The 17,731-nt window shown below is 37.3% G+C and overlaps 1 protein-coding gene across 6 annotated transcripts in view; it reads left to right on the top strand.

The window, feature by feature from the left end:
* Window positions 1-17,731, top strand: part of SLC25A26 (solute carrier family 25 member 26) — a 142,708-nt gene that overhangs the window by 7,486 nt on the left and 117,491 nt on the right. For 3 of the 6 annotated variants that reach the window (XR_003435874.1, XM_027121341.1, XM_027121339.1), the window contains exons 2-3: window positions 5,431-5,587; window positions 8,956-9,065. Coding sequence is in view for 5 of the 6 variants with exons in the window: in XM_027121341.1 (XP_026977142.1) it covers window positions 5,431-5,587; window positions 8,956-9,065 (267 nt within the window). In the remaining variant the exon portion in view is untranslated. Of the gene's footprint in view, window positions 1-1,189; window positions 1,245-4,042; window positions 4,084-5,430; window positions 5,588-8,955; window positions 9,066-17,731 lie in introns of those variants that run through there. The other 3 variants (XM_027121342.1, XM_027121340.1, XM_027121343.1) reach the window with 3 other exon arrangements.

Here is a 17,731-nt window from a genome sequence, read left to right on the forward strand (position 1 = left end):
TATGGCGTTTGGTCACAGTCTTAACAATGAAATGGAGTTTGGCAGGTGTCTGTGTGTGTGTATGTGTATGTATTTGTGTGTATGTAATGGCCGGGGGGAGCAGGTGGTCTGCTGGCTGTAGTATACAGAAGACAAGAGGCTTGGAAGGGCCTTCCAGGCTGAGAGAAAAACCTAAGCAGGAGCACAGAATTGATAAGTTTCAGGATGTTTTTGGGAAACAGACTAGTCAGAGTGGAGGAGGCTCAAGATCAAGAGTGTGCCAGATGAAGCTGAACAGGTAGTTTAGGGTCCAGGGGTCGAGGTTCTGAGTTACCCCTTACTGAGTGCCTACTGTATACCAAATGTGACCAGTGAATTTGGGTGGTGGTGGTTGTTTTTTTTTTGGTGAGGGAATATTAATTTGAGGAGCTCTACTTTTGTATGTTTTTAGTACTCATTGCAAAACTTGAACAGTACAAAAATCAACAAGATAATAATAAAAATGCTCCTCATCTCGACTGTTTTTCCACAGAGATAATAACTTCTAACAGTTTGGTGTGTGTGGTTCCAGACTTCTGATTATGCATAGACAAAAAAATAACACATTTCTTTGAAAGGTGGGATTATACAGCATATATTGTTCTGTAGCTTATTTGATTAATTTAAGAATATAACATGTTTCTGTATCAGCAAGTTCAGGTTGATCTCATTCTTTTAAAGGCTGTGTAGCAATCGTTATTCTGATATAATACAACTTATTAGGTTATTTCTAGTTTTTTACTGTTAGAAAGAATTCTGTAGTAAACATTCTTGTATATTTATGAACTTATTTTTGTGGAAGAAATGTTTAAAAATAAAATAACTGGATCAAGTATTTTATAGTTTAAAATTTTCATTTTGCCAAATTGTCCTTCAATAGATTATAATAATTTGTTTATGTTAACACCCATAACTATTTCCGTATTTTTAATCTTTTATAATGTAATTGGGAAATTTAAAATTTTGTTTTTATTTGATCACTGATGGTGGGGAAGCACATTTTCATAATTTTGTTGGCTGTTTATATTTTTTCTTTTGGGAATTGTTTGGTCCTGTGTTTTGCAATTTTTAAAAAAATTGATGTACCTTTTTTAGGTTGCTTTGTAGTACCTTCTAAGATATGGTTAGTAACCTTTTGTTATAGTCATTAATTCATGTGTTTTTCAAATAGTTACTGAGTGCCTACTATGTACTGGGTGCTGGGAACATACTGGTGAACAAAACAGGTATGGATCTTATAGTTTCATGGAACATACAGTCTTTGAAGAAATGGTCAGATGCTCAACTACAGAATTAGAATTCTTATCAGTGTGTGGAGACATGAGGGTGTAAACCTAGACTGGGGGATTAGGGACACAGTCCTAGGAATGAGGAAAATCAGATGACTTGGACGAAAAGAGAGATCAAGGTGGTAAGAAGGTACCCAGCAAAGGGCTAACGATGGAGTTAAGGGTGGAGAGGTAGATGGGGGACAGAACTTGTAGAGCCTTGTAGGCTGTACTGTGATTTTGTTCTTCATCCTAAGGGCTTTTGGAAACTTTGAAGAGTGTCAAGATGAAATTGAAATTTGTATTTTACACAGACAATGTTAGTGTAGAGGGTGAAGGAGCGCTGTGGGGAGAATGGATGGTGGAGGGGGAAGAAGGCAAGTATCACAGGAAGCAGAAGCCACAGCTCTCCAATGAGGTGGTTAAAGTCACTGGTGGCCACTTTGTTGTGGGGGAAACTGAGAATGTCAGGGAGGGATGTTTCCCCGAGAAGCCATGTTAATGTTTTGCCTGGTTCTTTTTAGTTGTGGTCTAGGCCAGGGGCCTGTGATGATTTTGCTTAGTTAAATTAGACGGATGGTTTGATTTTGTCCTGTAGTTGAGCAGGAGTGAGTTTTTTTGTTTTTGCTTTGTTTTTTTCTGTTTTGCCAGCTTCATGTAATCTTGACTTTTTTTCAACTCCCAGAGGAATTTCAAAGGGTCTAATTTCACTAATTATACACTTCCTCTCTACAGCCTGCCAGCACTTTTTCCATTTTTAAATTAAGGTGGTGCTGTGTATTTTATCTGTATGATATCAAGGTCTCAATAAATTGTTATGCTATGGTAAGGCTTGCTGGTTATCTGGTTTATGTTCTCTTTCTTTGGACTTTGTCTAGCACTTAGGATTTTCAGTGTAAGGTACCATAAATCTTGGAACTAACCCTTTGCCTGGTAACCTTTTTTTAAAATTTTTTTTTAATTTTTAAAGATTTTTTGGCCGCACTGCATGGCATGCAAGATCTTATATCCTTGACCAGGGATCGAACCCATGTCCCCTGCAGTGGAAGCATGGAGTCTTAATGGCTGGACTGCCAGGGAACTCCCGCCTGATAACATTTTTGATAAGTGATCATAGATAAAACAAATTTCTCAGGCTAAAGAAAAAAAGAAATTAGTAGAGTCCCTTATAATTCAGTTGATGCTGGCTTGATGAAAGATTATAAGCATTCCTTAAAGTTTTTGTTTAAATCTTAGATATGTTGCTATGTGTCTAAATACATAGGTAATTCTTAATGTTCTTTTAGCAGCATTTTTTTCAGTCTCATGAATTTAAGTGACATTTGAGTTTTAGAAGTTTGAAATCCACAGAAGCAATTAGTAACTCTTGATTCATGATTTACTAGATAAATAGATTCAATCTGGTCATTTTATTCTCAGATGATTAGAATTCTGATGAAAGGAGGGCTGGAGAATCAATGCATGCAAAGTAGCTAAATAGATTAAAAGAGTAATTCGCTTATTGATTAAAATTTAGCAGTAGATAGCAAGCATCGCTCTGAACCCACTCCTAAGATTAAAGAGAAAATTAGAATGAAGCGCAGCTATTTTTAAAGAAACCAGTCATATCAGTCATTCTCACCAAGATTTTAGTTCTTGCGTTTTGAGAAAATGAAGAGGCAGGCAAAATATTTTATTACCTACTGAATTTTATAAAATCCTTAAAGAATAAGTGAGAAGAGTGTTGAAAAAGTTGGCTTTTTTTTCTTTTTAACTTTGCTACGTTACTTGTGAACTTTTTCCCTTGACTTAGAAAAGGCCACCTTTATATCTGGGAAGAAATCCCACATTGTCATTCTTTTACTCCCACTTGTGGTGCTCTACTGGCACATCTCTGTGTTCTTTTGGTGACAACTTTTTAGGTCATTTGCAGAGTATCCCGCATGGTCTTTGGGGTTCTGTCATGCCTTTCAGGCTGATCATATGGTATTAACGTATATGGTAATGTACTTTTCTCTTTCTTTTTCTTTTTTTAAAAATTTTATGTATTTTTGGCTGCGTTGGTTCTTCATTGCTGCACGTGGGCTTTTCTCTAGTTGTGGCGAGTGGGGGCTACTCGTCATTTCATTGTGTGGGCTTCTCACTGCGGTGGCTTCTCTTATTGTGGAGCACAGGCTCTAGGTGAGTGAGCTTCAGTAGTTGTGGCTCGTGGGCTCTAGAGCTCAGGCTCAGTAGTTGTGGCACACGGGCTTCAGTAGTTGTGGCTCGTGGGCTCTAGAGCTCAGGCTCAGTAGTTGTGGCATATGGGCTTCAGTAATTGTGGCTCGTGGGCTCTAGAGCGCAGGCTCAGTAGTTGTGGCACACGGGCTTAGTTGCACCGCGGCATGTGGGATCTTCCTGGACCAGGGCTCAAACCCGTGTCCCCTGCAGTGGCAGGCAGAGTCTTAACCACTACGCCACCAGGGAAGTCCCTATGGTAATGTACTTTTCTAGTGTACACTAATTTTTAATAATTACCTATACTAACTAATTGAAAAATAGACATTATTGCATTTCTCATCAGGGTAATTTCATTTTTCCAATGAAGTTTTGCAGTGTTTTTTTTTTTGCTGTATGCGGGCCGCTGATCATTGCGGCCCCTCCTGCCGTGGAGCACAGGCTCTGGACGCGCAGGTCCAGCGGCCATGGCCCACGGGCCCAGCCGCTCCGCGGCACGCGGGATCCTCCCGGACCGGGGCACGAACCCGTGCCCCCTGCATCGGCAGGCAGACCCCCCAACCACTGCGCCACCAGGGAAGCCCCTTGCAGTGGTTTTATGGTGAGTGGCAAGTAGAGCAGAAAGTGTTTGCTAGGCACTAACCTTTGTACCACTTGAGCATTCTGTAAACCCAAAGGATGGAAACAGCGTATCATTTTGAACTCTGCCTGTATGTTTAAATAGTACTGATTCTTCTTTTTCTGTGTCATGGAATATATAGTTTTTAATGTCTGCTTTTACTTTTTGAATAGGTAATATATTCACATGGTTCAAAATCCAAAAGATAGGAAAAGTTAGCAATTCAGTTTAAAACTTACTATGTAGGAACTGTATTGAGAGTTGCCTCTGTAGTTCTACCTGCTTACTGTGAAATGGTATTGATTCATATCTTTAAATGATGCCTTTAGACCTTGTGTGTTGACCTTTCTTTGACAGTCTCTGAGTTCATATTTTTCTGAGTCTCTTTTTGCTTTGACTAAGCTGTAACCAGTTTTTAAAATATTCTGTATATACTAGTGTAATCATGAGGTGAAAACTTAGTTTTTAATCAGGTTTTAAAGTGCAGCTTCTCCAAAGCAACATGGTATCTCTTGGGAGATGACTAGTTTGGGTCAGCTTTTAATGTCCTCTAGGAATTTAGCTCTTTTTTTTCCCCGTTCATTTATTCACTTAAAAAGTATCAAGGAATTTTCAAATATACACAAAGTAGAGAGGATACCATAGGAATCCTTACATGTGTGATTCTTAAAATATGGATCTAGATTCACAAGGACCATTACCATTTAGAATGTAAGTCTGAAAACAATTTTTTTCTTAATGCAGATTCACTACTCATTAGTTAAAAAGGCAAAAAATATAACATTTGGTGTAATTTGGAAAGATCACTGAGATAAATTGTCAAATGAAAAAAACAAGGTGCAGCATACCACCTTTTACTTAAAAAAAAAAGGTAAAATAAAATACATATTCATATTTGCTTGTATATGCCTAAAGTAACTTGGGAAGGACACAATAAGAAACCAAAACTGGTTGCTTGGGTTTTTAGGGACAGGGAAGGAGACTTTGAACTCTTTACCTTTCTGAGGTTTGTTTGTTTACTTTTTTGAACCCTATGAAATCATTAAAAATAAATTTGAAATTTATTTTAAAATTATTAAAAATCATTAAACTTTTTTTTTAAAACAGAATATGTAATATAAAATTTACAACTTGAAAATATATCACAGTAATGCTTATTTTCCCAGGACAGTCTGTAGATTTAGGTAAGAGGTGTTTTGACTGTACCAAAGTAGTCTGTGGTATACTTTAAAACCATACTTAAAGAAATATGCTTTAAAAACTACCCCATCCCCCAAATGGCAATTTATTTTATTGTAACCTTTTTTTTCTTTTTCTTTTTTTTTAAAGGCTGGTGGGGTAGCAGGTGTCTGTGTTGACTTGATATTATTTCCTCTGGATACCATTAAAACCAGGCTGCAGAGCCCCCAAGGATTTAATAAGGCTGGTGGTTTTCGTGGAATATATGCTGGCGTTCCTTCTGCTGCTATTGGATCCTTTCCTAATGGTAAAAATTATATTGGTATTATCACTGCTTTATATAAAGCCAAGATAATGGGATTTATTTTCAGAATGGTATGTGGTCCAATCCTATATAGAATTCCTTATATGATTGATGTAGTTGATCTCCTGAATTTATTTTCTATTCATTAATCCATTATTTTTGACTCAGCTGGTGCTATAGATTCCATTCTAGTGTATTTGTAATAAAAAAATGAGCAATCTTTAAATGAGTGGTTTTTGTTGTTGTTAAAACTCCTTGTTAGAATCCTTAAAGTGTTCCTGTAACATTGATTGTAATGTCTTACAGCAGTTCTCAACCTTGCCTGCACGTTGGAATCTCTTGGGAAGCTTTACAAAATACTTACGCCTGTGTCTCCATGAGAAGTTTAATTGGTCTGGTCTTTGCCTGGGTATCAGGAGTTTTAGTAACTTCCCAGGTGATTCAGATGTGAAGCTGAGTTTAATAACCACTGGCTTGGAGATTCTTGTGGAGCAGATGAACCTAAGAGGCATTAAATCTTTGTCTTAACTAAATTGCTCTCAGATGATGCAACCCATTCCCACTAACCTCCTCTTTCCATTGTCTTGCTTTTGTTTTGGTTTTGGAGTTGTGTGATTTATGGCCCTTTTATTCTATAATCAGTATAATCTGTTTCATTTAATCCACCTCTTTTCAGATACTTATTTAAATAATTGTTTACTGATGCTTTGATTGGCACTCAAAAGCAGACTAAGCAAACAGAAAACCATCACTATCAAACACACACACACACATACACAATACACTCACACACTCTCACATACTCACACACTCACAAAACCCCTGCTCCAGAAGATTCTTAAATTCTGGAGTTTGATTTCTTTTTTCTCAGTATATTTCATTAGAAATTCTTTCTTGTTAACTTGACATTAAGATGTCTGTCTATATCCATCTGTGAGCATAACATTCACATAAAGATTTGTAGAGCAAATCTTTTTGGTCCTTTAGTTTATCTTCCTGAGCCATCCTTAGAGCAGCCAACTGTTTTGAGGCTATCCTTGAATTATTTTATGTCTTAATTTTCAGTAATTGATCATAACAAGTCGCTACTGAGGACCCACTCTATGCCAAGTATAGCTCTATATGTGGGAGATGCGCCTTGGTTCCTAAATTTGTCTGTGTTGCAATCACCTGATCACCTGAAGAGATTTTTTTTTTTTTTTTTTTTTTTTTAAAAGAAAGTACTGCTGTCGCACTCCCAGAGATTTGGGATTTAGTTGGCCTGAGGTGTGGCCTGGGCTTTGGAGGTTTAAAAAAAAAAATCCCCAGGTAATTTTTATATGTAGACAAGTTTGGGAACCTCTGAACTAGGGAATTGCAAAGAAATATGTTACTAAGTCCCTGTCTTTTGGTCATCCATTCTTATGATGCCTCCCTCATCACTGTAAATATTCTTTTTTCTCTTACGTATTACGTAGGAATGGTTGGTAGATGAAGTATTAGTGATGGTCTACAGGGTACATGGTGCTCCATTAAGCTCACAGGGCTGGTTTAGATTCTTGTCAGCAGGACTTTACATACAGAATGTGGTTTTGAATTTTTGTATGTTTGAGAAAGTGGTGTTCTTCTTGCCCTGCTTTTCTTTTTCTTTTTTTGACATCCACAGAACGTCTTTGAATGGGAGATGTTGGATAAAGAGTCAGAGTGTCAGCGTTTCAGAAATGGCCTTTCTGTTTTTCTGCAAATTGTTGGTGAATTGAAACTTTTTACGTGGCACTTTAAACAATTTTTGCTATTGGTTAAGGTTTTAGACAGAGTACAGTGCACCAGTGTAACATTCAGAGGCTTGTAGACTTTTTTGAGAACATATTGTGCAGGGGGTATGGAAGGGACTGAGGGTCGAAAGAAGAGAGGAAAAGACCTGTATTCAAGACCCTTCATGTTTAGAAGGGAATGTAGAAAAACCATAGTTTTTTGTTTTGTTTTCACTCCTGGGGGGTGGGGGTGGGTGGGTGGAACGTGTAGCAGGTAGAACTTACAGCCGAATGTGACTGGAGATATTCTAGCCTATTTAGTGAGTAGGCCAAAGTAGGAACAGCCTAAATAAGAATCACAGGTGGGAATTGGGACCTGCATTAACTATATACAACTGCTTGCATGGTCATTACTCATCCGGGGACAGTGTGCCTCCTCATTTGGCCTGCTGTTTGTTTGTTAGCCACTGGGGTGTTTACAAGCTTGTTGACTTTAACTGTGGAGAACTGATTTTCACTACCAAGCTCTTTTCCTGAGTGTTTCAGACTTCACTGTGTGACATGTTCAAATGCCTTTCGAAAGGTGAATTTGCCATTTATTTATCTTTCGTGCCTCACCTTTTACGTGAGTGATGAACATCTTTTTATTAACAATACGTGGCAAGGCTTAAAGCCTTCCTGTGCAGCTAAGATTAGTTCATGGTGATAGGGGTAGCTTCTTTTTTTTTGCGGTACACGGGCCTCTCACTGTTGTGGCCTCTCCCGTTGTGGAGGACAGGTTCCGGACGCGCAGGCCCAGCGGCCATGGCTCATGGGCCCAGCCGCTCTGCGGCATGTGGGATCTTCCTGGACCGGGGCACGAACCCGTGTCCCCTACATTGGCAGGCAGACTCTCAACCACTGCGCCACCAGGGAAGCCCTAGGGGTAGGTTTTTAGAGATTTTGATTTCCAGTTTTAATACAGTAGTTGATTGTTTCCTTGATGTAAAAGTGAGTTGATGTAGTAAAAAGTAGCCATGGTTATTTTGAGTAACCAGCAACACAACATTATGGAATAGATGCTTTATTTGGTTAAGATATGTGTTTGCAATTTTAACCTGTCTAGAAATCAGTGTAGCTGATTATTTTATGGCCATATATAAAGATGTTTTGCATCACAGAAATTCATATCCTTTTCCAAAAAACTTAACTAAGAAGTGTTAAAGTGACTTATCAGTACAAACTGGTAAATGCCAGGTTAGCTGTTAGTCTTCCTCAGGGCAGGGATCTGCATGTTTTTATGTCCAAAGTCAGACATGTAACATGGGCTCAGTCAAATCTGCAAGAGTGAAGGGGTTGGGGGGGAATAGTACATATTATTACTTTATCTTTATTTATATTTATCTACAGTTATAAATATATACATATGTAATATATACATGTATAATATATGTATATATTATATAATTAATATATATTTATAGTTCAGTATTTATTTATATTTATTATTTATACTTATTTATATTACTTATATTTATTATTATCTTTATCTGTTATAATTTAATAACTAGAGTTGTAATTTTTTTCAAGAAACATATCTCTTAACAGTTTACATATATATTTAAACTTTGTGAAAGACTGGTTTGTTTTAAATTTCAGCTGCTGCCTTTTTCATCACCTATGAATATGTGAAATGGTTTTTGCACACTGATTCATCTTCGTATTTGATGCCTGTGAAGCATATGTTGGCTGCCTCTGCTGGAGAAGTGGTAGGTAATAAGTTATGTGTATAAAATACTTCAGAAATGCAAAGTATGCAGATATCTTCAGTACAGGTATTACTTCATTTCATTTTTAAAAGACAATTCTTTTTTAAATTATGAAAGTCATAAATCCCAATAAATGTAAGTGGATTAAACATGATAGTTGAAAGTCTATATAGGATGAAAGAAAAATCCAGCTATCTGCTATTTACAAGAGACACACCTCAAACATAATTATACAGAAAGAATAAAATTAAAGAGGTAAAGGAAAATATCCATGCAAATTTTGGCGGCTTCATGTTGGGTCAGCATAATTGAGCTGGAAGTCTATTTCCTAGAACATCTTTTCCAGGAGGGTTCCAGGTTAGCCTGGCTACAAGAGAAAATTGCTCAAGATTTGTAAGGTGGAAGTAAAGCAGTGGTTGTATTCATGCTCAGAAGGTTGGTGGGAGGTCAGGCACTGCTGCAGTTCATACATCTCATCACTGATCTGTTGGCTTCAGGCAGCAGTCAAGCCTCCAGCTCCTCCAACTCTCACTGAGTCTTCTCCTTCAGCTTCTCTAAATTTTGAGTCAGTTGTGTGGGCTCTGTCGTGAAGGGTGCCAATTTATGTTGTAGGTCACCCACATCATTGAGGTTGGTGAGGGAGAATGCGAATTCCAGTTTGTCCTTGCTCTTCCCCATTTCACATCCATGTTTCCTTCCTGATTGCATGCCTTCTAAGTTTCTGTCCCAACACTAGACGCAGAAGCAACAGTTCTACATAAGTTGTTTAACCAGCTCCCACAATTACTGTTTATATCCCTGTAATAGCTTCTTATTCTTACCATTCTTAGTGGTTCTACTTCTCTGATCAACCCTAACTGATTCAGAAAGAGTAGCTGAAAGAGAGCTGATAGTAATGTTAATATCAGATCAAGAAAAAAAAAAAGACTGAAAGCAAAATCAAGGAGACCACTGTATAATGATATGAGGAACAATTCTCCTGGGAGATGTAGTAAACCTGAACTAAATAGCATAGTCTCAAGATATAAAGCAAAATGTTGCTAGAATTATAATGAAAAATGAATACAATTACTGTCTTCATTGGAGTTATTCACATCTATCCGTAAAAGTCTTAGGACCAGGCAGGTAACTTGTTAAGACCATAGAAGATTTGAGCAACACAATGGCAAGAATGGTCTAATGGATGTGTATGGAGTTCTGCACTTAACTGCTAAAGATTATTCATTTTTTTCAAGCACACTTGGAACATTAATAAAAGTGTGTGACCCAGTAGTCCACAAAGCAACTTTCAACAAATTGTGTAGAGATAATGTCATACAGATCATTTGGTGTCTGATTATAATGAAGTAAAATTGGAAAGCAATGACGAAAACACAGGCAGTCCATCCCTCCTGTGTGTTTAAAAAATTATCCAACTCTTCTGTAAATAATTCATGAGCCAGTAAATCATAATGTATGTGGTAAAATATTTGTAATTAAAAAATAATACAGGAGGGCTTCCCTGGTGGCGCAGTGGTTGAGAGTCCGCCTGCCGATGCAGGGGACACGGGTTCGTGCCCCGGTCCGGGAAGATCCCGCATGCCGCGGAGCGGCTGGGCCCGTGAGCCATGGCCGCTGAGCCTGCGCGTCCGGAGCCTGTGCTCCGCAACGGGAGAGCCCACAACAGTGAGAGGCCCGCGTACCGCAAAACAAAACAAAACAAAACAAAACAAAAAATAATAATACAGGAATATATATTTTTTCTAAACTAACACAGAGAAGAGTATAATACAAATAAGAGCTTTCCCACCCCCTCACCCACTTACCTTTCTCCAGTTCCTCCTGCCTACTACTAATGGACAACTTCAATTAAAATTATTTTTGTGTATCCACCCAGAAATTGTCCTTTACTATTGTTACTTTCAAATCACATTGTCTTGTTTGTTTTGTATGTATGTATCTATGTATCTGCTTATCTCCTATCTAGTCTATTTTAATAATCCCAGAACATTGTTAGGGGCAGGGTGCATTAACAGGAATGGACAAGAAAGTGAAGAGAAGGGTCTCGGTTTATAAGTCTTTTATCATTTTGTCAAGTAATATATATCGTTTTTCATTTAATAAAGTAGTGGTATGTATTTATGTTAGGAAGTTAGAAAAATGAATCAGCCTTTATAAGATTTACATAAGAAACAACTGTGATATATTGTGGTTTTGTTTTCTGCGCACTATTTTCCTTTAGAAAATTTGGATGAGAATCTACAAACTGTTTTGTAACCTAATTTTCTTCTCTTGAGAATATGGTGCATGAGGGTGATGAAAGAGAGAGATTGCACTTTATGGAATTCCCTGGCGGTCCAGTGGTTAGCACTCTATGCTTTCACTGCCGAGGATGCACGGGTTCAATCTCTGGTCGGGGAACTAAGATCCTGTGAGCCGCATGGCACGGCCAAAAAAAAAAAAAAAACCAGAAAAGAGAAAACAACTAAAAAAATAATAACCGTTTTGAGATATAATTCACATACTGTATGATTTATCCATTTAAAGTGTACAGTTCAATTATTTTTGCTGTACTCACAGCTGCAGCCATCGCCACAGTCAGTTTTAGAGCATCATCATCGCCCTGACAAGAAACCTCGTACCCATTAGCAGTCACTTCCCATTTCCCCCGACGTTCTCACCTTAGGCAACAACCGCTGACCTACTCTGTCTGTATAGATCTGCCTCTTCTGGACATTTCATATACATGGAATCCTACCAAGTTTCTTTCTGAGGTGATGAAAATGTTCTAACATTGACTAGGATGATGGTTGCACATGTCTGTGAATATATTAAAAATCATTGAATTGTATCCTTAAAATGGATGAATTTTATAATATGCAAATTCTGTTGTATTATGCTGTTAGAAAGGAATAAGAAGAGAATATTATGAAAACCGTATGTTAATAAATTTGACAAATTCTTGAAAGATAAAAACAAAAAATGTGGAATCCTTACAATCTGGTCTTTCATGACTGGCTTCTTTCACTTACATTTTCAAGATTTTATCTATGCTATAGCAGGTATCATCAATTGCCTATGTTTTTGATTTTCTTGGATACATACCTAGGAGTGGAAATATCAGTCATATGGTAACTTTATTTTTAACCATCTGAGGATCTCGCCAAGGCTGTTTTCCGAAGTGGCTGCACCATTTTACATTCCCACCAGCAGTGTGTAAGAGTTCCAGTTTCTTCTGCACATCCTTGACACCACTTGGTGTTACCTGTCTTTTTCTTTTTTTGAACATACCTTTTTTAAAAAAATAATTAATTAATTTATTTTTGGCTATGTTGGGTCTTTGTTTCTGTGTGAGGGCTTTTTCCAGTTGCGGCGAGCGGGGGCCACTCTTCCTCGCGGTGCGCGGGCCTCTCACCGTCACGGCCTCTCTTGTTGCGGAGCACAGGCTCCAGATGTGCAGGCTCAGTAGTTGTGGCTCACGGGCCCAGTTGCTCCGCAGCTTGTGGGATCTTCCCAGACCAGGGCTCGAACCCATCTCGCCTGCATTGGCAGGCAGATTCTCAACCACTGCGCCACCAGGGAAGCCCCTACCTGTCTTTTTAATTATAACAAACAAATAGCTATTCAGTGGTATCTTATTGTGATTTTGACTTGCATTTCCCTGGTAACTAATGATTTTGAGCATCTTTTCATGTGCTTATTGGTTATTTACATATCTCCTTTGGAGAAATGTCTATGCGTCTCCTTTGCTCATTCTTTAATTAGGTTGTATTTTTGTTAATAAGTTGTAGGAGCTCTTTATATATTGGCAAAACTTTTTCCCATTCTGTGCATTTTTTTCACTTAATGGTGTCCTTTGAAGCATAAGTTCCAAATTTTGATGATGTCCAGTTTATCTGTTTTATCTTACATTGCTTGTGCTTTGATGTCGTATCTAAGAAACCATTGCCTAATCTGAGGTCATGAAGATATTTATACCTATGTTTTCTTTCAAGAGTTTTATAGTTTTAACTCATATTTTTAGGTCTTTGATCCATTATGAGTTAATTTTTTTATCTGGTTTGAGGCTGTGGTCTAACTTTATTCTTTTGCGTGTGTATATCCAGTTGACCTAGTGCCATTTGCTAAACTATTCTTTACCCATGGAATTGCCTTGGCACCCTTGTCAAATACTAATTGACGTAAAGGTGGGGTTTATTTGTGGACCCTGTTCTATTCTATGGATTTCTACGTCTATCCTTATGCTACTACCACAGAGCCTTGATTACCACAGCTTTGTAGTAAGTTTTGAAATCAGAAGTGTGAGTCCTCCAGCTTTGTTCTTCTCTGTCAGGATTGTTTTGCCTCTTCTGGGTCTTTTGCATTTTTATGTGAATTTTTTTTTTTTTTTTGCCTCACCTCACGGCTTGCTGGATCTCAGTTCCCCAACCAGGGATTGAACCCGCACCATGGCAGTGAAAGCCCGGAATCCTAACCACTAGGCCACCAGGGAACTCATTATGTGAATTTTAGAATGAGCTTGTCAATTTCTTGCAAAATGAGCTTGCAAAAAAAGCAACTGAGATTTTGATAGGGATAACATTGAATCTGCAAATTAATTTGGGGAGCATACCATCTTAACAAAAATGCTTAAATTTTCCAATCCACAAACATAGGCTGTCTTTTCATTTCTTTAGGACTTCTGTAATTTCTTTTAACAGTGTTTTGTAGTTCCACAGTATACGTTTTACACTTCTTTTGTTAAATTTATTCCTAAGTAATTTATTCTTTTTGATGTTATTGTAAATTGAACTTCTTCATTTCGTTTTCAGTTAGTTTATTGCTACTGTATAGAAATAAATTCATTTTTGTATATTGCTCTTGTATCCTCCAACCTTGCTGAATTAATTAGTTCTAAAGTTTAGTGGATTCTTAAAGATTTTCTATATACAAGATCGTATCATCTGCACATAGAGCTAGTTTTACTTATTTCTGTACAATCTATATGTCTTTTATTTCATTTTCTTGCCTAACTGCTCTGGTTAGAAGCTGTACTACAGTGTTGAATAGGAGTGGTGAGAGTGGACATCCTTATCTTGTTTCTGATCTTAGGAAGAAAGTATTTAGTGTTTCAGTACTATTTCTGTCATAAAAGGTTACATTTTGTCAGTGCCTTTTGTTCATCTGTTGAGATAATCGTGTGGTTTTATTCTTTATTTTACTGATATGGTGTATTACATTAATTGATCTTCAAATGTTAAACCACTCTTGCATTTGCAACCCAAATGTTAAAACTCACTTGATCATGGTATATAATACTGTTTATATAGTGCTAGATTTATGTACTAGTATTTTGTTGAGGACTTACTTTGTTCATAAGAGATACTGGTCTGTAGTTATCTTTTCTTGTGTCTTTGACTGGTTTTGGTATCAAGGTAAAACTGGACTCATAGAATGAGTAGGGAAGTGTTAAGATAATTTCTTTATAAATTATTGTAAAGAAAAGTCATATTAATTATATCATTTTGGTTGATGAACACATATCAGATACTAATATATTTGGACAATCCAGGAGAAAAGGAATTATGGAGGAAATAATCTCAGTTTTAAAGAAAAGCGAGGGTCTCCCTTTTCATGTGATAATTTGAATTGTTGAGGTTATGATGTGTAATATGGAAAAAAAGATGATCTCTGGTCTTCTTCAGCATTTTTGCATTTATTTATTTATATCTGGGATATATATATATATATAATTTTATACTTTCCCGTTACTATACAATGAATTCCTTGATCTAAGAAATCATTTGGATGGTTCCTTGAAGAGAATGTTGAAAGAAATTAGCCTGAAAGACACTAAATTCACGGAAGTGTTTTCTATAAAACTTCCTTTTGTCATTGGTTTAAAAATGATTTTGCAGAACCTAAGCTAACTCTGGATTGAAAAAAAAATTGCCTTCATAATTTACTGAGCTTTTTAGTGTGATGAGACTAACAATATATTAATTTTTTAAAAATTTTTTATTAATTAATTTATTTTTGCTGTGTTGGGTCTTCGTTTCTGTGCGAGGGCTTTCTCTACTTGTGGCAAGCCGGCGCCACTCTTCATCGCGGTGCGCGGGCCTCTCACTATCGCGGCCGCTCCCGTTGCGGAGCACAGGCTCCAGATGCGCAGGCTCAGTAGTTGTGGCTCACGGGCCTAGTTGCTCCGCGGCATGTGGGATTCTCCCTGATCAGGGCTTGAATCCGTGTCCCCTGCATTAGCAGGCAGATTCTCAACCACTGCGCCACCAGGGAAGCCCACAATATATTAATTTTTGAGGAGCAAGGAGCATAAAGTAGTAGTTCCTTTATGAGCCAGAGACCCCTTTAGGAATCTAGTGAAATCTGTGGTTTTCTCTCCACGAAAGTGAACATACGGACAATTTGTGTACAATTTCTGGGAATTTTCATTCCCCCCACTCTTACCCAAAGTAAGGACTCCAGTGCTTGAATTCTGCCTGAATATTGGTTTAGTCTGCGATTTAAAAGCAATATATATTTAATGTAAAAAAATCTTTGAACCTATTATCCTTGGTTTAGATTGTGTTTTTGTGATTATGTTCTGACATTAGAACCTCATTGCATGCAGTTATTTTCGAGTATATATACTCAAGAATAACAAATGGTGTGTCAGAGTTTCATTGTCTCCCAGCTTGTAAAAACTCTGTCCCTTTGACTGCTCTTGCCTCTATTTTAGAATTGCCTGTTGCTCTGATTTAGTTTAAATATATCCTCGTAAGTTCACTTGGTTTACATTTTCTATTACGCTGCTGAGAGCAAGCAGCAAAAAGAACTTGGCCACTTTTTTTTCATTTCCCACAGGGCCATCTTGCTTGAAAGCTGGTTTGCCATGTTGGAGGATAGACTTTCTTCAATTTATAAAATTTCTGTCTCTTAGACTTAGGAGGAATATATAAAGTGGTATAGTTAAATAGGGCAAAGGGTAGCTGTTAGATCCGTCATATTAGTGATGCAGCTTTCCATTTGTAGAAAACACTGTATTCCAATATGTTAATATCTGTAACTGGTATTTTTTAAAAAATTGGAGCCTTTTAAATGTAATATTCTGTGTGAACTGTTGGGCATAGAAAGTGGCGTAGGTAGACTTTAGAGTTAGGAAATAGGTATCTGTAAGACTGGAAATAAATAATTCTAGGAAATTTTTATCTTTATTGTCTCTCTTGTGATTTCCATGGTCCCTTAGGCAGTAAGGCCTCATGTCATGCCTTTTTATAGTTTCTGTGATGCCTGGAGAGCCTTCAGAGGAGAACTGATCAGCAGCAGGTACATAGATTGAGGATTTCACCTGTGAAACATCTCTTGCTGTTGACTTTATTTGATTTTAATTCAGTTACAGTTTAGTATGCCAAGAATTTTGTTAGATTTATGAAGGTTGTGAAATGTGGTTCTGGTGCTCCTGTAATCTTTAAACTTTCTTAAAAAACTTCCTGCAACCATTCAGTATCATTGTTCTTAATAAATGCTTCAGACACGTACCTACTGCCTTTCTGTTTTAGTAATTTGCTTTCAGTTTCATAGAGCATAAATTGGTTGCAGACTCAGCCAAGTGTGGTCGCTGTAAGTAAGAGAAAGAAACAGATGAATTTAGGAGGAACAAATAAGGAATATAAAACAAAGAACATTTATTTCTATCAGTGATCAGAAAGGTATAAAGAGACCAAGAGAAAATCAGATATAGCTTAGTGCTGTCATTGTTCTGTAACACATCTGCGCTGATATAAGATGGTTATGTTGCAGACACATTCCTTAGAAACAATACTATATTTTTGCTGGCATTGAATGTGTCCACAGTTACTTTGTTGTAGTGATGGTAAGTGTGTGAAACTTAGAAACAAAAGAACACTGCTGTGATAACCATTCCCTGTAGCAGCAGCTTGATTAAAAGTTAATGAGAAATCAATAAAACTATAATTACAAGCTTCTACCTTATGTTTGTGATTTGGAATACAGTAAGATCGATCAAATAAGATTTAATATGTAACAACACTGAGAAGAGTCCCGTTTGTGCCATTTTTATTAGGTTTGCTGTACCAAATCTCTAAATCCCTGCCTCAATTATTTTACAGCTCCGTTTTCATCAGACACAGAAAAAGCCCTGTGAGAAGTAGAATCTGTAATTAGATCAGAAGGGTTGGGGTGGGTTTACTTTAGTATAACAGATGCTATAACATTGCAGTGGTAGTGATTTTTTTTTTTTTTCAACTTTAGGATTTGACTTTTTCTGGGTCTTATACTACTTACGGACTTAGTTAATATTGTTTTCAGAAATAGAAGAATTATTAAAATTTCTTTGCTGCTAAAATGGCCCCTGTGAATTTAATGTGCTCATGGGTGATGTCTGTGGATGTCCTTACACACATAGATGCTGGTAGATTTTTCTTTCCAGTCCTGTTCTAACTTGGGATTGAGAAAGCTAGGAACTCAGTGATACCATGTTTCGTAAGTGCTTTTCTGACAGCCTCTGTAACAGTACTTCACACAACCGCGTGGCCCAGGGAGCACCTACTTTAGAATCATTTGCCTGGGCAGCAGGTTACAAATAAAGATTTTTGGAGGTGGCGCTGTGGGCCCTGCATTTTAAACAAGATTCCTAGATGTTTCTGGTGTTCAGTGATATATAAGCACTACTCAAAGGATTATCAAAAATT

Source organism: Aethalodelphis obliquidens, unplaced genomic scaffold, assembly GCF_003676395.1.
Source record: "Aethalodelphis obliquidens isolate GAN/ISIS:26980383/991018 unplaced genomic scaffold, ASM367639v1 scaffold22, whole genome shotgun sequence".
Taxonomy (NCBI): domain Eukaryota; kingdom Metazoa; phylum Chordata; class Mammalia; order Artiodactyla; family Delphinidae; genus Aethalodelphis; species Aethalodelphis obliquidens.